The 24,335-nt window shown below is 37.0% G+C and overlaps 1 protein-coding gene across 1 annotated transcript in view; it reads right to left on the bottom strand.

Moving 5' to 3' along the window:
• lama2 (laminin, alpha 2) overlaps positions 1-24,335 on the bottom strand; it is a 147,705-nt gene that overhangs the window by 71,411 nt on the left and 51,959 nt on the right. Inside the window, exons 9-20 of the mRNA XM_055054154.1 lie at positions 23,824-24,002; positions 23,651-23,750; positions 23,241-23,298; positions 21,676-21,778; positions 21,349-21,489; positions 18,986-19,150; positions 11,650-11,754; positions 8,918-9,129; positions 7,546-7,654; positions 7,357-7,470; positions 5,453-5,580; positions 1,567-1,653 (exon numbers count right to left, since the gene is read on the bottom strand). Of these exons, the coding sequence (XP_054910129.1) occupies positions 1,567-1,653; positions 5,453-5,580; positions 7,357-7,470; positions 7,546-7,654; positions 8,918-9,129; positions 11,650-11,754; positions 18,986-19,150; positions 21,349-21,489; positions 21,676-21,778; positions 23,241-23,298; positions 23,651-23,750; positions 23,824-24,002 (1,501 nt within the window). The remainder of the gene's footprint in view (positions 1-1,566; positions 1,654-5,452; positions 5,581-7,356; positions 7,471-7,545; positions 7,655-8,917; positions 9,130-11,649; positions 11,755-18,985; positions 19,151-21,348; positions 21,490-21,675; positions 21,779-23,240; positions 23,299-23,650; positions 23,751-23,823; positions 24,003-24,335) is intronic.

Genomic DNA, 24,335 nt, shown 5'->3' with positions numbered 1-24,335 from the left:
AACAAAAACAACAACTGCTGATTATATCCTTATACTGCTATTAGTTAGTAATATTCCATTTAACAGCTCCTGTAGAGAACATAAACATTCATGTTGACAAACTTGGCATTGAAGAGGAATATATTAGATTGGCCTTATGTCAATGCTAGATCATATTGGCTGTATGCTGGATGGTAACATTGTGGCAAAGCATAAAAAGTGAGTCAGAGTGCCACTCAGCAACAAATGAGGTTTATAAAAAGACTAAAAGATGGACAGAGAAATTCTGCACTGGACAGCATGGCAAGGCGAAGCATGCAGACGATGTGGCACCAAATATAAACAGCCTGGATATTTGCAGCTGCAGTTTTACAGGAACACAGAGTTTCAGGCTCATTCACAACAGTGATGCATTACATTTACCCAGCTTATGAAAATGTTTAATCTTCTTTGGTTAATATGGAAGCAGGCACGTTCAATAATAACTACTTCTGAAAAACCTCAGAAATTTACACTTCAGTGATAAAAAAAACATAAAAATCCTGGCAGGAGAATGTGTACACAAGGATTACTAGGAAATCACAACTTTAGTTCTAGTAATAAACATAAGAATCTAATCTCCCTGTCTGATGGTAGCCAACATGGAGTGCATTCATTTGAACTAGGAAGGCTATAAAAGGGAAAGCAAAGTCTGCAGACACTATATACAGCAAATGGGGTGATTTTAAATAGTGGGAAAGCTGCATGAAGGTTGAAGCAGACATTCATTCACTGACCAACTGAAAATTATTACTTTAACAACTGTGTTAGACCAAAGGATCTAAGGATGACCTCCTGATGAAATCATATAAACTGTTATTACAGAATAATAATAGCCAGAGTCTGTTAAGCAAAGTCAGGGTGTCCAAATTATTTGCATTTGGACACCCTTCCAAATATCAGCTGTGTTTAATGCACATTTTTAGAGACTGTTGAGAATAAATAATTATGTTTTCCTTCTATCTCTGTTAGCTAGTTGCTAATAAACAGTTTTTTTCCTTTGTCTGATTTCCTCAGTTTGATACACAAAAAGCAAATGTTCTTCATTTCACTTAGCCTGGGTGGTGAAGAGACCATTTACACCGACTCCATCATCACATGACAGTACAGCCTGAAGTTTTAACAAGAATACCATCCAATGAGAAAGACTTCTCATTAGTGCTGAGCTGCTTAAAAAGCCAGCAGCTAATGGTACAAACATGTCAGTCAACTAGAGTAATAAAATGTGCAATGTAGAGACAGCTGGATGGACAATGAGACAAAGTCCTGAATACAGTTAATGAGCAGCACATTCAATTCTTGTTTTGTAACACCCCACTACCAGATTGAACTCCTGCCCAAATGGACCTTTCCTGAACTGAAAAGAGTAAAAGCTTTAATTTTGCTGCACATCCTTGTGCAATTTTAATGAATTCAATTGGGTATTAAAAGTTAATGGGTACCTAATTGATCCAGATAACAGGTTAATAACAGCTAAGTTGCAAGAAGATATTTTTTTTAGATTTAATAATTTAACGATGGCATGTTTTGAGTGTAAAATGTGTTTACCTGTCGCATCGTGGCCCTGCATATCCAGGCTGACACCGATCACAGAGCTGCTCTCCTTTGTCACCAAGGTGGCATGTGGGGCTGAAGCTGTTGTAGTTTCCACGGTGGCGTAATTGTTGTTGAAGTTGTTGTTGAAGTCGATAGCGTTGTTCCAAAGTGGGGAGAGCCAGGTGGGACAGGAGGAAGAGAAGACACAGGCGAGTTAAGGCCATTGCTTGTCACCTCAGTGACACACCTGCGTCCCTGCTTTCACTTTGTAGTTCCTTTTGTTCTGCTCTCACACATATCATACATTTATTCCTTACTAAGTACAAAGCAAGGACTACATCTGAACACTCATTTAAAAAACTGGCCTCACTACAAACTTTTGCCTAAACGAACTAAGAGACAGGGAACCAAAGTAACATGATAGTCGGTTGCCCCCCTGTTCTGTCACCCTCCCACTTCCATAAACTAAAGATAGTTCAGCTGGCTTGGGTTCCAGGCTCCAGACTGACTCACTAGATGACGGACTGGCTCATTATGAGCTGCTCACTGAGTTCCAGAGAAGCTCGCTTGGCAAATGCACCTGCGTAAACCATAACAAAACCCAAGTCTTTATACAAAATCTGATTCTTTATATAGATGACCAATTTTACAAAACTATATTTCTTACTATGTCACCTAGGTATACATTATAATTGTGCCTATGTTGTGTTAAATACCAGCATTCTTGAGGTAATAGTTAAAAGAAAAATACAAAAAAGACTTGACAGGATTATGTTTTGTATCTATTAACCTTAAATTACACTCAAGTGTCAGCAACTTCTTACAAAAGATTTTCTCACTCTTTGACCTTTTCCCATTCCTTGTTATTTGGATTTCATATGGAAAACCAAGACAATAAGTTACATTACTAGGAATAGTAAGAGAAAAACACACGGCATCCTCCTAGCATGATGCTGCCACCACCAGAATTTTCAAACTTCGACACTTAGCACCACAATTAGTGATACTTGGATTCCCTTTGGCGGTCCTCAGAAAAAAAAGTGGTATCAGCTATAAGTTCAGTGCATATAAAGCTAGTGAACAGATTGAAGAAAGATCTCATGATCCATTTTGAAACCATTTCAGATAAAATGTGAGGCATTCAAGGCAACTACTTCATGTTGGATCTGTGAACTTAGTATTAGTATTGATTGGGATTAATAATAGCATCTATATCAGTGTTGGGACAGTGACATTTACCAACGTTAAAAAATGCATCCAACAATTTTAATGTGAACACCTAAAACACCTATTACATTGGAGAAAAAATACAAGTTTATATAAAATGAACAAAACTGGAGGCCTGACGTTATTTCTACTGATCACAGAACAGCAACACCAACATGGCATTATTTTATCAGATGTTCATGAAAGCTTAGATGAAAACTATTCAACTAGTTTTTGAGCAACTTGTGTCAGTGAACAGATGAGGCTGGATGGCTATTTTTAAGGGACTGGGAGGCACAGCACCTCACATTAATGCAAGTGTTGGGGGAAACATGGAAGAGGAACAGTCACTTGTCTTTCTTTAGCTCATAGCATCGTGGAAATGACACGTCATGGCTGCAAGAAAATTTTCAGCTGCTGGTGTTTGTGGGGATGTTTGGCTAAGATCTGAAAGAGACGCTTGTTTCTTGTGTTTACTGTCATTCATTATTTTAAAGTTTAAATTTATTCAAACAGTAAAGAAAGTTAATATTTTCTTTGATTGGTAGGTTGTTTTTCCACATTTAAAACCATAATTAACATTGTGTTGTATTGACTTTATGTATGTCAGAAAGTCATTCTGACTGAAATTCGTGTCAAATTTACATTGCACAGCCTAAAATAGTTTGTTTCTCTAATACCGTAACATCTGTAAACATGCAAATTATAGGATTATAAATAAGAAAAGTTCACTGGAAAACCCACCAAAGTTGAAACTTCAATTTGGGAGGTAAACTCCAAGTTCAAAATCCAACATAGTGGCTTGAACAAAAGAAAATAACAAAAGATAAAACAGGGACAGATAGTCTAAAATAGAACATCCCTCATCAAATGGCTCTACAATAATATTTAAAGTGAAGCACAGTAAAACTTTTTAAATTATTTGAACAACATTTCTATGTTGAGACCATTTGTGAGACTGAGTTATAGATGGTTATTCCTCCTGTTCAGACTATTGTAACAGTCGTTTTACCTGTTTGAATAAAACCTCCCCGGCTCTGTGAAGAAAGCCGCAATGTTGACAAAACCTAACAAAAGAGCGCACAGAACTCCTCTTCTTGCCGCCCTGCACTGGCTTCCAGTGCATTTGAGGATTACTTTCAAAGGGCAAATGTTATGGGTCCTCTATGGATAATAGAAAACATGTTAATTACATTTTTTGCACAAAGTCATTCTCAGATAATGAGATTTCACTTCTGCTCATTTTGAACTGCTTTCAGAATGACCTGTTTTAAGGCCTCTGGTCCCTTTAAATCCAAGTAAATCTTTGCTGGCCACGCCGTCCAAACTCGGCATTTACACTCTCTCTAATACATATTTCAAAATAGCAGTAAACAGATGCACAATTACACAACAGTGCATCTTTGACTATGAGTCAGACACAGAAACAGAAGAATTGGAGCCTCCTTCACAACCATCTAGGAGGCAGCAGTTGTTTCAGGATGGTAAGTCAACAACAAAACACTTGTATTTTTGCATGCGGTCATTGTGCATGCAGCGGTAAGACCAGCACACCAACTGCACTAGAGCTCCGCTTGGGTTATTAGGTAGGAGGCTGGGCAAGGCTGGGGTTGTTAGGTAATGGAGCAGACTATCAATTGTTATTTTTATAATCAGGAAGTTTTTTCCAAACACAGAAAAATATCAACTTATTTCCAGAATCTGTTTGATTTAAAGCATTTGGACTGCTACTTGGTACCACAAACGAGCTTCAAAGTGCGTTTGTGAGACAGTGAGACAAAAAACTGTCTCCCAGTTTTCAGGCAGTGACTCACTGTGGCACCGACCCACTGTCCCTATGCTTAACAACTGAAGACATTTTATTCACAAACCTTTGCTCAGTGTGTTTCTTGTTTTGATAATTTTGTCTTTATGAAGCACTTTGTAAAACATGCTGTATAAGTAAGATTTTTGACTTAATTGGCCAATAGAACAGCATTTCAATAATTTGAAGCATCTGTCTGCTTCTTTTATGAACCACAAGACCAAATACCTAACCTTATAAATGTCTCCAACACCTATGAATAATTGTTGAGGTCAAATTCTTTTATATGAGGAATTTTCAAATTAAGTTTGAATTCATTCCTCTTAACAAACAAAGTTGATGGTGGCATCCACAAAGATGCTTTAAGTACACAACCTTTCTCCAACCAGAGATTAATTTTCACCAGGCAAGAAAATATGTTGGTTTTTGATCAACGTGTAAATACACACATATTTACATCTGTGTTGTTAAATGAGACAGTTGCCAATATGATACAAGGTACTGTAATTAAGACAGTGGGAGGACAATGTGACTGGCTTCTCACAAAAATATTACTAAAGTTTTTTTGTTTGTTTTTGGGTTTTTTTCAAAAAGATTTTAATGTATTTGGCACTCATTTTGTGGATGCATTCTGGTGATTCTAATGATGATGACATTTAGTCCCACAGCGATGATGCTTCTCGTCATACGCTGCTCCACTCTTCCTGTGGTGATGATATTTTTACTATAATGTCACCACAATTATATTCCTACCCAAGATGATGAAGTCTTTATGTCACAATTGGAGATTATGAAGAGAAATATTTTTAAAAAAAAAACAGAGAAGCAGAGAAGAGACAGCACAGACAGGCCGGTCACATTATTAACCTCTGGTTCTTCTGAACCTACTTGTTGCTGGGAAGATTAAGTGGGCAGGCACATGGCTGACAGTCCTGAGGTGTCCCATGGGTGGCATTGCCATAGTAACCAGGTAGGCAGGTGTCACAGTGGTGTCCAGTAGTATGGTGGGTGCAGTCCTTAAAAAAAAAGAAAAGACACATTTGATCAAGATCAAGTTTTAGAAATTGTCTATTTAATTAGTTTTAATACCAAAACAATAATGTATTAAAACTTTACCAAAGTTTTGCTTTAAATCAAAATACTGAATCCATACTTATAGGAATCCTTCGCATCAATCTGTTTTTATTATTTTATACTTGATATTCTTTCAAAGGAAGAAATATACCAAGTTCCTTGTGAATATCCCAAATCATCAAGTCGCTCATTTACGGTACTACAAATAAGATGCACAAAAAGTCTATGACTGGCAATGATTTGTCTATGAAATCTGGAAAACAAGCTGCACAAGTACAATTTAAGTCTTTCCAGCAAAACCTTGACCTTGTTTCCTTAAGGCAGTTCCTTGTCCAATAGATAAATCATTTAAAAGTTTACTAGTTTCGAAGGAGGGATTAAAAAAAGAACAGTTGAGGTCAACTTAATGGATTTTTCTCTTCCATATACTCTCCCTTATCAAATATTTCCATTGCAGAAATCGGTATTTCAGTTATAACAACTTTCAGGGTCTGTTTGTGTGGGAAAATGTTACCCTGTCAACATGTTCCATTCATTTCTCACATTAAATGACCTTACATGGCTGAAACACACCCTGACACATGCACACTGTGTTAACCTATAAGTCTGTGGCACCAGTCAGTCATTCATTCAGCTGGAGCTACAAATCACTGGTGTCAGTGGAGGTGTGCGTGGATGCATCTGGCTGCCTGTCTGTCACTGTGTGTACAGGTGGGACCTAGGCACATGTGATTGTAAGTGAGCGAATGTCAGACTTGTGTGTGCGTGCGTGTAAAAGATGGCCGCACAGACCGACTATCTTTCTCTGAATTCTCTGAACGTACATCTCCCTTTGACACATCCTCCTCATGTATAATGAACCATAATATCATAATGCAAACACACAGGTGTGTGTGTGTGAGACCATGTGTGGGGTTTCTGTTCTCTGTGTGTGTTCGCCAATGTGGGCTTTAGTGTGTGTGTATTAAGTGGAATGGGAACTGACAGAATCAGCCTAAGGCTGTGGGAAGAGTGGGTAGTGAATGTGTGGAAATCCACATGAGAGGGTAACATATAAGTTTCTGTTGTACATATATTATGTATGAGTGTGTGTAAACAGTAGGAAAGTGCATCCCCCTGCAGTTCCTCAAATGACAACTAGATGGCAGATCATAGAAGGTCCAGTTATACTTTTCTTTAGGTTATCCACATGTTGTTTCAAATATTGAAATGCAGCACATTGAATAAAATAGTAGCTGATGATGTTCAAAGTGCCTGTCACTTCATGACTGACAAGGCTGAAGACTAACATAAATTAAAACAAACATGAGATTTGTTGTAATTTAAGTGGCATGGTGGAAATTTTACTGCAAAACTGCTGAAAAACAGAGTTCCTTAAAAAAAGGCCAAAAACCCATTTGTTTAGTGCTGCCTTTTATTAATAGCATCTGGAACATCATAAACTGCATTCTATTTTTAACCTCCATCTTTTATTTTACTGCTACTTAATGGTTTGCTTGTTTTTTCTTCTTCCTAAAAAAAAATAACGGTCCTGTAGCTCTTTTACAGACCTAAAACTTTTGGGGTTGCTCCTAAACAATGAGGAACGTTTGCTAGAAAATGATCTCTCATTTGTGTCCGTTAACAAAAAGAAAACTTCAGCATAACAGCCCTTTGTTTTTCTGTTGCATAACAAATACACAAAACACAAGACATGTTAAGTTTATTAATAACCTTACCAGACAGTGTCCTGTCAACTCATGGCATTGTGAGCTGTGTCTATGACAGCGGCATTGTTCACACACACCATTATACAGTTTACCGGAGACTCGCCGAAAACCAGGACGGCATGTCTGAAACAAACATTTCAAAAATGAATTTGCAAATTTATGTGCAGTTCAAGCCATGTGTACAATTTGTGTGTTTACCTCACAGGATAATCCTCCATATCCAGGGGGACAGGCACACGTTTCTACAGCTGATGCTCTCTTTCCACTGGCTAAAGGATTTGCCACCTGCATTGAGAATGAGTGGAGCCTGCACAGAATACAAAAAAAGATGAAACAATTAAGCACATACCTCTTGGCCTGTTGGCAATCCATCTACCAATGGCAATAAAATAAAGCAGCTGTTTAGTCAGTTTAGTGTAAAAGCTTTTATGCTAATCTAAAAGCAATGAGTTTCATCTATAAAAAATTTGAAAAAGAATATCTCTGTTTGGAGACAATATTGAAGAACAGCGACACACTTTATGAGCATCTTAATTTAGTAAAACTAATCATTTGTTTGCTCATCTGCATAGAAGGAGGATAAACAAACCCAATTAGTAGCAGAATAAAATTCCTGCACACTGTGGGTTTTATTGCAGGATTTTGTGCCTTGGCTTTAATCACCAGTACAATGATGCAGTATCAAAGATTGATTTTAATTGTTGGAAACTATTTGCTGTTTGATTAAAGTCAACTGACATACATTTTTACTGCCAGTTTAACAGGGTGAAGGAACTAATTTCTTTTATTAATGAAGAACTTTCTAGAAGAAGCTAATGTGTTCCTGGACTTCTGGTACTAAGAATTAAGCATGGTCAAGCATTCATGAATTTAATTACAGATATACAGTCTTTTATAAAAGACACTAATGATGACCATGTTTCGTCCCTGGCCTCTTGAGGCTGTGCAGGCTTCTTTTTGTGATGCAGGTTCAGCTGTGAGAGTACATCTTCCTGATTGGCTGCCTGGAGGCTGCAGGAGAGCAGCCACCCCATTGGATCACCAGAGAATTGCAAGCCAATCAGGCATTGATGAGTCTCACCTGCTCCCTATAAAAGACTCCTGAAATCATTCCTCTAGCAGGGCAGCTTGTAGGAAGAGGTTTTGTTCAGCTGTTCCCCACCTTTGGTGTTTATAACTGCTTTGGCAGTTTTGAATTATTTTGTTTCTGCTTGTTCAGATAAGCAGTTTGTGGTGCTCTGGATTGTTTTGACACAAGCTAAATGCTCGTGCTCGGGAGGCTTGGTGCTCCCTTTGTGTGTTCTTTCTTTTTCTTTTTCCTTTTGGGTTATTTAAGTTTACCTTAGACTTGTTTGGATATCTTGAAACTTTCATTTGCACTTAACCTTCTTCAGCTTGTTAGACCTGTGTTTTGTGTTAATTGGGTTAAATTGTGTTTTGGTTTGATGAAACCATCCTTTTTGTAATCATTTTACATTCCACATTTTGATGTTGCCGCCCCTGAACCCCTTGAGCTCTGGGGCGTAACAATGTTATTATTACACAATATCCAACTGAGTGCTCTTCCAACCTGTAGACAGCGCTGGTTTCCGTGCTGTATGAGGCCCGCACCATTAAACTCGTCAGGTTGGCCAGCACTAACAGGAAATCTCTTCTGCTGATCGTCTGTCCTGTCTCTGCAACCAGGAAGTTCTCAGGAAGGAGAATAATGTGTTTGGTGCTGGTTGACGACGGATACACTGGCTGGCCAAACCTGTTGTCTATTAGCTTCATTCCACCTCCCTGATAGAAAGAAAAACATAAAATACAACAGTCGCAAATATATTTTTTAAGTTAAATGACATTTGAACATTTCTCTGTGTCTGCTGTAAAACAATCTCATTCTATTAGAGCTAGTCCTAAAAATAAGCAGGGTGAATGATGTGTCATTAGGTAATGAGCTTCAGTTGCTATTGACGTTCGGCATGGACTAAATGCAAATGAGCTGACCATCTCTTGTTGACCACGGATCAATAGCATGTATTAACTAACTGAGTGACAACAACCAATGGGGGAGGAGGGAGCAATTACACCAATAAGCCATTAAAGAAAACCAATTTAATGGAAAAAAGGAGGAGTAGGTCATAGCAGAGAAAACAGCAGCAGAGTGTATTATGCAAAGACACATTGCTCCAGAAAAAAAACTGTTTTAAACAACGGTCTTGTTTCTTTGAGGTGTTGTTTTTACACCACAATAATTTAAAATTTTGTTATTTCAGATTATTCAGTTTCTTGTGATGCAATTGTTCACAGAGAGATCTATATGTGTCCATTAGATCCAAACAGTAGTCCTTGAATTTCAATGCACTCATTAAAAGCAAAACTCTGATTTCCAGCATTTCATTCAGCAAACCAGCTCAGGTAGAAAACAAAATTATATACTAAAGTAAATGTAGCTCCACTCTTTGAATCTATTCCATTCACATGGCTAATTGTCACTGAAAATGGTTAATTGTGACTATTACACAATCAACATTTATCTCAGCTTAATGCAAACTGCCCGTTTCTTTTTAACTGCTCATCTTGAAAGCAAGATGAAAGCGTGATGAAATGTTGAGTTCATTCTATGTTTAGACTACTTTTAAAATATATTCAACAAAGACAAAAATCAAAGCAAGAAAGAAAAAAATGAACACCACAGCTTGTATCAGATATGCAGAGTAAACAGTGAGGGGAAAAAAACAGGAAAACATGAGACAAAGGCTGATGAAGAGATGGTTAAGAGGGGGAAAGTTGGCTGACAGTGAGTAGGTGGTTCATTGTTGTCATCATTGAAGAGGCTTTTTGTTGACAACAAGACCGATGCTTGTCCTCTTCTCCTCCTCCTTCCATTCCATCCACATTGACATGGCTTTAAATAACAAGCTTACTGTTTTGTACCTCTTCAGCTCGCAGTTTTCTTTATTGCAGTTCTCTGCAGCTTTTTAATTGTTTTCATATTTTGTCTTTTGTTTTTATTGCTCACTTTAGTTTGCTTATAACTATGTCTTAATTCAATTTATTTTCACCCACTTCCAAGTTAAATGTAAATAACACCTCCAAATTGAAGGACTGAAAGATAAACAAATAAAAGATTCGATAAATTCAAGATATCAAGTCAAAGTCCAAACCTTACCTTGATCTAAATATTTAAGTTTGAAAATAATTTTTGTACTTTTTAACAGTTTAATTTTGTAAGAATGTCATAATATAAATAAGGACATGCCATAATCAGTGTTGAATTATTCTGCAACATTGTTTTACCACCTTTTAAGACTTGATATTGGCCAGATAAATGTTTATCTGTCTTCTGAAATACAAAACAATTCCACTGCTTTTATGCAGTTTATTTGTTTTTCTCTTTGCTTTTTATTCTCGTTTGTTTGTCGTTCTCTGATTTGGCACACACTTGCAGTGTTGTTTAGTGATAAGAAAGACATTAACAGTTAACCAATAGTGTTGCTGCTTTGCTCATTGCTGCCATGCATCATACTGCAACCTGCTCATTATAAAAGAGAAGGTAGGAAATACTCCATCTGCATTTTTTATTGCTCAGTTCAGCACTTCTCTGCATGCTGTGGCTGTTTCTGTGTCTATATGCATGTCTGTTTTCTACCACCTTTTTTTTTTCTGCATTATTGAATATTCACCCCTGCTAAAGCCAGTTAGTAAAGAAAGGACACAAATAAATTACACATCCACACAAGTTTCTTGGGTTATGCAAACTTTTCCCAAACATAGAAGGTAATAATAATTAGGCCTGGGTGACACTCGATGTCAGTCCCTTTTCCTTCTCCGTCAGTGGCAGTGTATGAAATACTTACGCATGAACACAATACACTTTGCTGTAGATGCTGATAATAGTGACTGTGTGGAGAGACGGTTTGCACTGTGAATGTGGCTGCTGAACTCAGTTTAGTCAAAAAGGTCTCACATTTATAATCACACTTAAACTGGAGGCTATATTTAAAACATTTCTACAGTTATTGTAAAAATATTGAGACAGCGGCATACAGTTACACTTTGATGGTATCGTAAAAGCTAATTTTAGAAAAGAAAAAACCCTTTATCTGTCTTTAGTGACACTCTTGTCATCATATGGCTGACTGGTGGTAAAGTGAATGTACTCCTCAGTTATTTGGAGTTAATCAGATGTTTAACAAGATAAATTCACACACAGAAAAGTTATTGTTAACCAGTCAATGTGTAGATCACCTGCTCTTTATTAAATATTGGTGTGTAAAAGTTTTAAAGTTTTTCAACCTTGCATCTTTTCCAACTTACCTCAATGATGAGGTCAGGCTCTGAGGTGACTCTGATGGGCATTTGCTCTTGTTGATTTGTTTTGTATGACACCGTGAATGTCACATCACCTCCATAGGCTGCAACCTGAAGAGATGCAAGCAATAAAGAACATCAGCGACAGGTCACGATTATTTGGAGTTTAATCCATCAAAGTGGTTGAGCTGATCTTCTCTTCTTGTTTCTGGAAAGGGTTTTTACAACGCCAGAGTTTAACGCCTAGTACAGGAATTGCGTTTATCCATGGATACAGGCAATGAATGAACTTTTACCTCTCAATGTTTTTGTACTTTGTTTTAAAAAACAAAGTACTCCTGTCCTAATGATTTTGTTTGTAGGACTTCTCCTTATTGGACTGAATCACTGATGGAGATATTCCTGTAATCAGATTACCCTATAATTTCTTTTCCCATAGAAAGAACAAAATACAACAAAGTACTGGGTTCAATTACTCTATTTACAAAACGGTCAACCTGTGCATGTTGATGTTTAACAGTTATAATAGCTAAAAACAAAACTCATAATTTACCCTTGTAATTAAGTTTCATAAGTCCTAAAATGTATTTTTCAAACACCATCTAATACACAAAATCAGACAAACTTGCTGATATACACCAAGCTGATCAAAGTCCGTTTCTAAACTAAAACGATTATGAAATGTTAAAAAGTTGCAGAGGACACGTATTCAGCACAGTCTTTGTTGTCCAGCGGTGTCTCTTTGCACCCTTTCTGTTGACACTACAAAAGGAGCTTGAGCTAGGGAAACGCTGCATCGGCATGATCCAGAAATTTATTATTCTGGTCCATCCTGAGCAGTAATGGGTGGGGGAGTGAGATAATAATGCCACTATAAAACTGAGAGAAGGGGACACTCTGGAAAGGGGGAGAGAAAGATAAAGAAATGGTCCTTGAGAGAATAAGTGAAGAAGTAAAACGTAGGCATAATGTCTCCATAAACCTCTGCTATTCTGCATCATTACACGCACTTTTTAAAGTAGGATGAGGGAATCACTCATTTGCCAGCTAACACACACACATAAGCACACACGCACACACCCCAGGAAGGCCTGCAGGGGTGCTTTGGTGGAGGTTTTTATTCAATAACACTTATTCTTGATCTACCTCAATTTACAGATTTGGACCCCAGAGGACAGTAAAATAATAGCATAAACTTACACTCTGCAGCCCCACTTCTCTAACACTTCTGCTGCTTGACCTGCTTTTGTCATTATCTAAGCTGAAGTATGACAAAGCATTTCAACTTTTTATTTTATTGCGGCAAAGCAGCAGTTTTAATGTAAAACGATGTATCATAATTGATGCCATCCCTTGAATCATTTTTTTTTTTTTTTTTCTGATTATGCCCAGAAATGAAGTATCTTACTGGGAAAACCAACACAAATCAATACAGAGTGGAAAAAATCCCCAAAATTTTTCAGATATTTTTTATAAATTACATCTAAAGCGGTGGCATGAATATGCATTCAGTTTTGCAGCTCTAAAAACTAGATTTTTGCCCATTGTTCTTCTCAAAACAGATTAGGTTTAGTCAGACTGGAAAGTGAGCATAAAAAGCTAAATTTAAATGTTGCCAAAGATGAAATTGGATTTATGTGGCTGGGCAATTCCAGAACATTCTGCACAATAGCAACATAGGCTCATTGAAACTTGCTCCAAAGGGAAAAAAATTTATTCTACTAAAAATATGTTAATTATCTTCTTGATTTTAGTTTAAGACCATCATGTTTTTTATCATTACTAAATCTTTAAAACTTTAACGCATTTGAGAAAAAATCTCTAGCATAACCTAGAATGTCTGATTCCTTGAGGTAAGAAGTTAAAGTCGGTAATTTTTCCAGATGGTTCCCTTTCCTCCAAAGGATTCTAACTTTTCTAATTTATTTTCTTTGAAATGCTCAATATTTTTCAGAAAACAAATTTTTCTTGATGCCATCCCTTGAATTTCGGTCAACAATCAAAGCTTTTTTATAGCAACATGAGGGCCCAATTTCACAATTGAAGAAGAAATAAGGAAAGGAAATCGAGGAAACAACAAACCAATAATGAAAAAGCACAGCAGGAGAAAAAACCTCATCTACAGAAAGAGCAGAATTATGGGTGGTAAAAATGATCGTAGAATAAAGACTTTGGTGTAAGAGTCGTTGGTTAGATGCTCCCCTGTGAGTAAGATGAGCCTGTTATTATCCCAACTAGTGGCCAGGAGAAAAGGAAGTCATAATCCACACAGTTCAAACTGTAATAAAGGGTCTGACTCAATTTTCATTAAAGTGACTCCTTTATTACTGGATATGAGTAACAGCTTATTTTGATACAATATGTGGGAGGAAAGGAGACAAGTAATCACAACACAACCATTGCCAATAATAATAAAAAAAATGTGAAAGAGATGTTTTACCACATTAAGTTATAGGCACTCTGTAGACAAAAACTTATTCTTTCCAAAACTATTTTAAATAAGGGGAAAAAAAATATTCATCTTAGAAGATGCTAGAAAAACAAACTTTTGATATTTAATTTACTGCCTATGCCAAGGAGTGGGTTTGACATGGAAAGTGAGAGGAGGAGTAAAAAATGACTCACTATCCACCTCACTATTCCTCCAGGGTTCCCAGCAGAGCCTTGATGCAATATAACTTTTCCATAACTTTACATAACCAAGTCAAAAGTTTAATGACCTACAAACTATGACTCCATCCTCATTTTAGAGTTGGTATTCTGAAAAGGTCAGATTCATGCTTCAGATTTATGCCATGGGGAGAATAAAGCAGTAACGATAACCTACAGTAAAAAATGTAGGGCAACATGTAATTTTACTGTCTATAAAAGTTACATCTTTGACTCACCTGAGGGTAAATCATTTAATTTTATGAAAAATTAAAGCACAAATTGAACTTTTGCCTCCAACATATAAAACATTCTTCTTGAAGTGGTTTGGTTCTCGATAAATAGTCAACTTGGAAAAGACAAAACATAGTTGAATCTATTACATGTGTGATTTTGACCCTTTCTTCCAAATAATTGTGATTTAAATTGTTTACAATGGTCCTGATATTATTTAATTTTGCACCCTGATATTCATTTCCCATAAATGTTCTATTGAATTCACATCAGGGAACTGAAAATGCCATTCCCAAATCATACTTTTTTTTTCTCTTAACTCGTTGATTGCTTGGTTGTATGTTTATGACTTTTGTCTGTCTACTTTGATATTTTTATCAAGAATATCTCACTGATTTCCCCATACTTTCTCCAGTTAGTAGATCTATGCTTGTCTCAGTTAGCATTTTGATTGACAACTTTCTTATTCCTCCAATCTTTGGAGAAACATTATTATAGGCCTTCAATTAGGATGCCGAGGTGCAATGCTGCTTGACACGCTGTTGTGAGGCATTTGCAAAGTAACCAAAGAATCCAGGAGCACCTTTTCTTTTTTCACGGACACCCATTAGCAGGAAGACCGCAAATATTAGTTTCTCTGGCAGTGCCAACACTGTGTGTGATAATGCATATCAAGGTATATTTGGAGTTACAACTATGAAATAGGCAGAAGACTTTTTAGGGCAAAGTAGTTGTTGATGTCTTCAATTTACTGGCAGCTATATTTTCTAATCTCCGTGAACACTTTCTTTAAAGGAATAATTCATATATTCATACTGCATATATATGACTTTACTAATAAGTGCACAACTGACTCTTTGACATTCTTCTTCATATTAAAGAAAAATTTCAACCATTTTCATGAATCCTGTAGAGACTCGGCCAACTACCGTACCAATTTCAGCCTTGTAGATCTTTCTTTCGTAAAGTAACTGAGTAAATCTGCAGCGTTTCTCATGCCAGTTTTGACTGGTTTATGAATTTGTTAATGTAAGTTTGATTATTGATGGATCATTTTGAGAGAAGCTTTTTCTGAAAGTACATTAACATATGAACATGTCAGATCTATAAAATCATGACGAGGTGGTTTTATTGGTTACTTTTGGTGGTGCTCACTTTACGAACGTTATATAAACTTTGTATTAACTCTGACATTTTATGCAGTGTCAAGTAATGCAGATGGTGCAACTTAAAAAACAAGCTTAAAAACAATGTCGTACTTTGAAGTGGGTGTGTGCAGGACTACAGCATGATCATTATTGCAGGAGGCAGATGAGAGAAGGTTAGAGGAACTATAACTCAGTATGCACATCTCATTTAAATTGAAGACTAACAGCAGCTCACTTTTTTGCTCCCAGTGTCGTCTTAGAGCCAATCAATTATTGTTTTGCACTCCCACGGATCACTGGGTCTTGAAAGTCAGTTGCAGAAGCGTGTTGTGAATCATACTTGAAGAAACTCACAAAAGAAACTTCATGGCTGAGTTATCTGTTTATGTAAGCATGTATATAACCATGGACTGAGAAATAAGGGGAACTGACCAAGAAAGGGAACCTCTTCCAAAATTTAGCTCCCTTCCTAGAAATGAAAAATAGCTCTTAGGAAAACCTTTATGATCAAAACAATGAAAGAGAAGGATGACCTTTTACATTTTCAAACTTTACCCTAAATCAAAAGCTGACTGATGGCTTTTCAACTAAGCCTTTGCGGGTCTTTGAAATTCTTAACAGTTTAAAAATAATAGTTCATTTAAATGCAACCGTTTTAAATGGTACTTTTTAATCTATACAGCTAAAAATGATCGAAGATAAAAATATATCAATCTAATTATCTTATGCATTTTGCACATTAGATATTTTAGCGTGAACTAACTTCACTCATGAAGCTAAACAGGAAAACAAATGCAATAGAAATATTTCTCATAAGGTCCAGAAGAAAAGTTATTGATAAGGTTTGGAGAAAATGAATTGCAAGCCAAGTTCTGTGTTTGGACTTGAGTTCTAGCACATTGTGTTTTTTCATCATGTGTCAGGAAAGAGTATTTCTCCACGTTCATCCATCACCACTTTCTCTCTATTTCTCAACCTTCCAGGACTCTGTTTCTGCCTGACTCTGGCCCTCTGTTTCTCCAAATGATGTGAATTCTGTGTCTCTGAAGCTTTCATCTGTCTTGACCACAAGTCGGGTTTTAAATTGCCAAATGTGATGGATACAGAAAAGTTTGAATTTGACAGCTGTTGAAGGCTGCTATAAATTCTGTACTACTATTATCCTATTTACTTTGGGCCCAGACACTTAAAGACAGAATTACACTCTCGTGATGTGAAGCATTTGTTCTATAATGACTATGAAATCCATAGATAACAATAAAATTTCCTCTAAAAATGTTCAATACGTTATGCAGATTTAAGGACATTGGCTTATGAATTTGATTTTACATTAAAACAGTGTTTTAATGTTCCGTTGCAAGTTGCACCTCAAGCACATTTGATGTTTCGCTGTTGAACATTTTTTGGTTGAATCCCTGCCTGGATATTTGACGACTCAGCAGAATTGTTCCAAGATTTCCAGCCAAAATTAGGCAAGATGTTTTCATGAAAAAATGTATGAGAATGCATGCATATATCTGAACAGATCATTAAAAGAAATAAAGCGAGGCTGAGAAAGTAGAAACATTGCAAAAATATATTAATGAATGATAAGAAGAATATTCAATTACATTAAAAATAAAGGATGCCAGCTCTAATTTTATAACATCTTACATTTTTTGGCTTTCTAAATTGATTTCCACTTATGGCCTCATTGCTGTCAAACAAACTCTAAACCTTGCATGGATATTCTTTTAACAGCTTGCTCTTTGAAGATGAGAACGACCATCTTTGTGGATGAGCAGTCCTTGGGCCAACATTGGCAATAAAATACTCGGCGAGCATGAGTGGAAAATGCTTCTAGTCGGACGAGCAGCCACAGAGCAGGAGCATTCACTGCTTTAATAAAGCTGGAGACCATGCAGAACATTATTACACACACACATTTTACTTTCTTTTACATCAACTGTAAAAGAAACAGTTTGTTATAACAAGCACAGCTTGTCACTTCCAATGACACACACTAAAATGATGTTCCTCTGTGTGTGAAAGAGTCACATCAAGTCAAAGAGCATCCATCTCTGTAACGCAATCAGAATGGAGCAAAGAATTGCTTTCTCATACAGTAAGAGCATATAGCGCTTCCAGCGATTGCACGCACATGGATGCATACACGCAAATACACACACACTATGGTAATTTGTTTGTTTCCCGTGTTTGGAGGCATGCGGTTCTGCTCCGCCATCCCTAATGCCTCCAAAACACATCATTATCTGACTTATGTAGACCTGGGAGTCTGTGCGAGCGTAACTGTGTGTGACTGCGTGTTCGCCGTGTGCATGCGTGCGGGCGCTAAGAGAAAAACAGTTGATTATCGAGTTCAACAGGCGAAACACTGTTTATCCCGTGAGACACAAAGCAAGTGAGAGAGACAGAGAAAGAGGCAGACAAGAGAGCTGAGGTGGGGAAGGGGTGAAGGGAGGTGATTTAGGAACAGCAAGGTGAAAAATGGGAGTCCTGGAGAGATGGAGTGAGAGTTAGAGGAGCAGGGCCGATGAAAAGAGGCTGGGATGGAGGGATGGTTAGGGGGAGGGAGGAATCGACGCTTAGACAAAGAAGTGAGATGACAAGCCAGGCCTGCAGGGCGCAATGTAATGAAATTCAGTGGTAGATCCCTCTAAGCCACGACACACAAACATCACAGTTGGTCTGTTGTTGTAGTAGTAGGCCAACAACTTCAGAAACATGGACTGCAGCTATTTATCAGCTGGAGTGATAAAAGTCCAATCGCACCCAGAGAAAACCCCAGTGCAAAATCAAACGGTCGACATTAGCAGAAGCTGATGCAGAGAAGGCCTGGGAGGGAGGTGAGCATCCCAGTGGGGTGTATTCTCAGCAGATATCCACCCAGAAGGCATTATTTTGAAACCACAAATTGGATGTGTTTACGCGTTCAAGGCTAATGATGCAGCATCATAGGAGCATTTACATGTTTTCATTGTTGTTTTTATTATCCATCTGTAAAACGATGAGAGTGTAATCTTAATTACTAAGCAATGTTTTTAAGCAAAAATTACTCGAACAAAACATGATTCTGATGTGACAAGGGAGTGCGCACCCATATCAAGAGTGGTGTAGTTGAACAATATAATAATATTATTTGGAAAATCTTTTTGTATTTACAAATGGCTCAAAGGGAACAAAACAGACTGGAGCAGCATTTTTAATTCTGCAAAACAACACAGCAGCAAAAACAAGTTCACAACACAAATATCATTAGCAACTCAGAAGGTATGCAATAGTACAGGAAAACAGTGTTTGTCTGCTCTAACCTTGTTTCCAAGATATATTTCAGGTGCGTTCCAGTAGTAGGCGGAGCCAAGATCGTTCACAACATCCGAGTGTCTGATGGTCAGATATGAAGGTGTCTCTCTGTGAACAGACCACACCCTCCCTCCTGTTTCTCCAACAGGATGCCAGCCAGCAAGAGTGGTCACCTAAAAACACAGCAACCACACACAAGAACAAGAGGTGATTGACTTTATTCTATGGAGAACTCTTTTACTCTAATTGCTCAGTATAATTGAAGTCATTTTCGTGAAAGGGCTTTTGCTGGATTGCACCTTTTTCTCCCTTTTCTGCTATATTGCAAGTCGAGGTTTTACAAAGAGGTCAGCTTTCAATTTCAAGTTTTTATCATTGTAAGTCTCCAGATGAGACATACAGCACAGTGACCAGCTGTACACTTACAATAAATTTCCAGAAATATTTCATCCAGTTTATGTTTAAATGTTAAAATGCTATTAATTAAACTCCATGCCACACTAAATACTTCTCTATTTTGCCAGGTGACTTAAATGACGTGCAAGAGATAATGCCACCTCAGAATAAATTGCAACCTTTGTCTGTGTACCAAAAATAAAGCAGGCATTGACATTTGATAATATGTTAATGTAGTAATTAGGAGTATATTTTTTGCATTTTAAAAAGATTTGACCCTCATATTTCAGCAGAAGTAAGTTGCTTGTTGCCACCTGATCAGTGGCATTCAACTGAAAACATATTTAAGTTGTGGATAGTGTAGCCAGGCTTTTTAATCCCTTGAGCTTAATTATAAAGCCCAGTGGATGGTCTTAATTTGATGCTCCATACAACTGTAACTGACAACGTAGTGAATGTTCGACTAGATTCGCTCTCATATCATCCGAGCTTCGTTTCTGCAGCCCAACATAAAACAAACTGCGACAGGAATGTCAATACTGCAAAAATATATTCCATTTGTTTGTGTCAGTTTAATGCACATTTGCACAATGCATGCTATAAATAAAAAACACATTTATTTGTTTTGTACCTCTGCCACATGTCAGCTACAAACTGACACCTTGAAAGAGTTTTTTTTTTTTTTTTTCCCCAAATCCTTGACTGATGGTGTGCATCTCTCTCTCTCTGTGTGTGTGAGTGCCAGAGCCAGCCAAACACACACACGTGTCTTTACAATTAACCTAACCTTGGCTTCCCCTTTGGAACACACTCACCCCCCCCCCCCCCCACACACACACACACACTCACTATCAGTATCTAAATCAGAGCTGTCATCCTGTCAGCATCTCCTCTTTCCCCCTGTCCCACCTCACCTGTCAGTTAAAACTCTTTTGCTCTTGCTTCACCCCTCTCCTCCCTGCTGCCTCTTGTCTTCTCCTTCCCAGACTTGTCTTCTTGTCTTACCTCTCTAAACTCTTTCCACAACATTTTTGCACTTCACCTTGCCTTTCACTTGCACCCTACACTCCCCCATCCCTTTTTTTTTTTGCTGTACTCTAATGACTGATTCTTTCTTTTAGACCTTGAATTCCATCGAATCTGGAAATCTTAACAGCGTTAACAATTCTGAGTCTCATTCTTCAGTCGAGAATATGCTGGCACAAGCAGGTCATGTGCTTGGAGAAAGGGAAATTGCAAGTACACATTTGCACAAATGCTTTTGACAAAACAAAAACAAAACATGTTCCAATTTGACTTTTTAATTAGGCACTACAAAACTTCAGCTGCCTTTTGCACCATCAGGTCCACATTCTACCCATCTATTGGCCTTGATTTATGATCTACTTCTGTGTTTGACAACGAGATGCAATTTTCTCAGAATTTTGGAAAATGTCCATCCATGTTTTCGGTAAATGCTGTTGACTCCTGCAAATGGACCAAGAAGAGTTATCATTTCTGCACCTCAACTTGAATATGCAACATTTCATTTGTGAAAGAAAAAAAAAGTCTTTTGTGTATAATGATCATAGATAGAATAAAATACTTCAACAGTTGTTTTTTATTTTTTGTTTTTGTACTTCACTCAAACATTAAATCTATTCTGAACACAATATATTCAAAATAAAATTTAATTTTAAATTTTTAAATAAACTTAGGCTAATGGAAGCAGATTGAAAAATTGCTTTTTTCAAAATAATTTCCACTCAAGTTATGAGAGAGACAACACCATTCTGCAAAGTCTTTTTTGGGACAAAGGTAACTTAAAAGTCTCCCTTTTGGGATCTGCTTTGGTTGTTTGTTTGTTTACACGAGAGACCATTCTTGTGCTTTTTGTTTAAAGAAGAGCCTTGTTGCTAGCTCCTAGTTTAAGGTCATTTCATCATATTATTCATCCATTAAACAGAGAAGCATATGAACATGTAAAATGGCTTACATTCTCAAAGTTCCATGTTGAAGAAGAGCACTGACTTGCAATACCCATACAGAAACATTTTTCACAACCACGTCGATTATCTTGTTGCAGATTGTAGAAACCAAGTTTACACCGATCACAGTTTTCTCCTTCAACATTTTCCTGCACACAGAAAAGAAGTACATGGAACAGAGTTTATGAGCTGTTCTCAGAAATGGGCAAAAGGCATGCCATTGCAGTGTTAATGTGGTGAAAATAATGATGACAAGGCTAGAAAGGTTAACACAAAGTACTTGGCATAATGAGTGTGAATGTGTGTGTTAGGGTGTGTGTGAGCCTGTCTCCAACCTTGCATATACACGGTGTTACACATGGGTCAGTGTTGACGCTTCCTTCCACTCTGCAATTACAGCGCTCACAGGTTGGGTAGTCTTTATAACCAACAGCACATCTGGAGACAAATGAATGTAACAACAATAAAGAAAACCATCACAAACAGTCAGTATAACCTGTTTCTGAATTGTCACAAAACAATAACAAAGTGACATTGGACAAAGTGTACCTATAGCCTCCCTTAAGAGGCCAGACTTTAAAAATATGTTGCAGATATTACTGCGAAATTTTATCATTGTGGAGTATTTGTATGAAATCTGTATGAAATTTAATAACACACAATTAATACAAGCAGAAGTGAAGATAAAGCAACAATTTTTCCATTAGATTTTAACAATACGACTACCTTGACCATGCAAATCTGTCTAGAGATCTGTGTAGCTTTTCACACTGTTCACTACAAAGTAATACAAAGACTTAATAAACATGATCAAGGTTGTAGAGCAGGGTTTGTTATCATATTTTTAAGATTCATGTTCATAAAAGTTAGTAACGCATCTTCAACCTTTCCCAGAATAAACTACAATTCTTCACTAGATGCAGTTTTAATTTATTTATAAACTACCTAAAGGATGTAATCAGTGGAAAGTAAAGATGTGTTGAAGACAAATAAGCAAAATTAAACTGAAATAGTGATTATTTTCATCCAAAAAAAAACTCTGAATCACTATGTAGTCAAACAGTCACCATTGATTAAATTGCAGAGGTCGGTAACATAACTGTGAAAAAAACCTTGGAATTGTTTTTGAACAGGATTTATTTTTCAGCTGTCATACTAAACTCTAAACACAGGCTAATAACATCTGTGAAAGCTGAAAAATATTCTCTAATTCCACAAAAAAAAAGAGGGCCATGATTTATTTTCACCTGAAAAAAAGATGCATTTCCAACACCAACATCGCAACCCTCTTTTAGATTTCAGGCCTCTTTATTTAATTTGTTTGCTCTCTGTTTTTAAAAATAAGTGAATACAATTCTTTTTAAATGAGCTTGCAACAAATTACTACTTCCCTCAAAGAAAGAAATTATATAAATTTCTTTGTATATTTTTAGAACATTGAATTTATTATTGTTTTCAATGTCTGTTGCATTTTAGGTCACATTTTTATTCAAAAACTAGCATTTAAATATAAAAAAAGATAACTTGGTTCAATTGAATAAAATAACATGATAAACCACATTTCAAATACATAGATTTTTAAAGTCACTTTTTAAATTATGTGATCATCTTTACTATTGGTTGTAAGATGGCTTAAGAATAAAGTGTAATAGTCAATATAAATTTTTTGAAACTTTCAATTATCAGACTGCAGAGCCACATATCTCAAGGGTATACATGATCATTTATTATGTGACTTTCATACTTAATATACAGTCACAGTGTGATATCATTATCTCAGATCTCAATGGCTTTCTGGCAATTTTCAAACAATAATTTGAGCAGACAGGAGCTGAAAGGCTCTGCTCACCTGTCACTACATTTCTGTGTCTTTCAATTCGTGAGTATGTGGGTCTCTCACCTGTCACATCGCAGACCCCCGAAACCTTCCTTACACCAGCATGACCCTGCAGGCTGACCTGCCAATCAAACGCATACAAAGGGACACACATCTTAGAAGACACTATGAGCAAGCAGGACAAAAAAAGGAAACAAAGTCTCACAAAAACTAAAATAGATCTACTTCTGTGATATAAAAACGATGGAAATACTCTAAGGAGCAAATTTATCTCTTAATATAAATAGTCTGGCTTCGTCAAAGTCGTTTCTACAACAAGGTCTTCAGTAATATAAATCCCACAGGACTAACAGGGTGTTACATTTAGATCTAAGTCTCACTATAAGCTCAATTAAAAAAGTGAAATGTGTGTGCTCTAAATTTCTCAGAGCAAAATGGACAGGAGCAAAAAGAAGAAAAAGTTGTTTGCATACCGGGCGAAGCTTGGCTTTCATCTGCAACACAAGTCTGACTGATAGAACCGTGTGGATCACAAGAACAAGGGATGCAGGGATCCTCTTCATCTGCACCCACCTGGACGGCAAAGAAGACCATTTCCAACTGGAATAATACCACTACTGCAAACATCTGTGTAAAGCCTACACACCTTTGCGGGTCTATAGTAACCAGGAATGCAGCTTTGACAGTTGATTCCAGCTGTGTTATCACGGCAACCAATACAGACGCCACCACCTCGGTACTGACCGTGAGTGTCGAGACTTAGGGACAGGTCAGCTACAGTCTGATTGAAATAGCACTCCTCTGCCTTATTATTGCAGTTGCACTCTGAAAACACACATGAATAAAGTTTAAAAAGAAAAAAGTACAGCACAATATATGCAGCCAAGAGTAACTTCCACTGATTTGGGTTTTGTGCTCACATTCTGGGACAAAAAAAAATATTTTCCACTCTTTAGTCTCAAAAGGTTAATGAGTAACAAAAATATAAATAAAACATCCTTTTTTATCCCACAGTGGGGACATTCAGGTGTCACAGCAAAGTAAGTGGGAACATGCATATTCACACAGATGAACAAAGAAATCTATAAAAACAAGAATAAATGACTGTACAGAAAGTACAAGTTAACAACATAAGAAAAGTAATACTGCACAGTTATT

The sequence above is a fragment of the Poeciliopsis prolifica genome, unplaced genomic scaffold, assembly GCF_027474105.1.
Source record: "Poeciliopsis prolifica strain line A6 unplaced genomic scaffold, Auburn_PproV2 SCAFFOLD039, whole genome shotgun sequence".
Taxonomy (NCBI): domain Eukaryota; kingdom Metazoa; phylum Chordata; class Actinopteri; order Cyprinodontiformes; family Poeciliidae; genus Poeciliopsis; species Poeciliopsis prolifica.
Note: the sequence above shows the minus strand (reverse complement) of the source record. Positions and strands in the feature narration are given on the sequence as shown.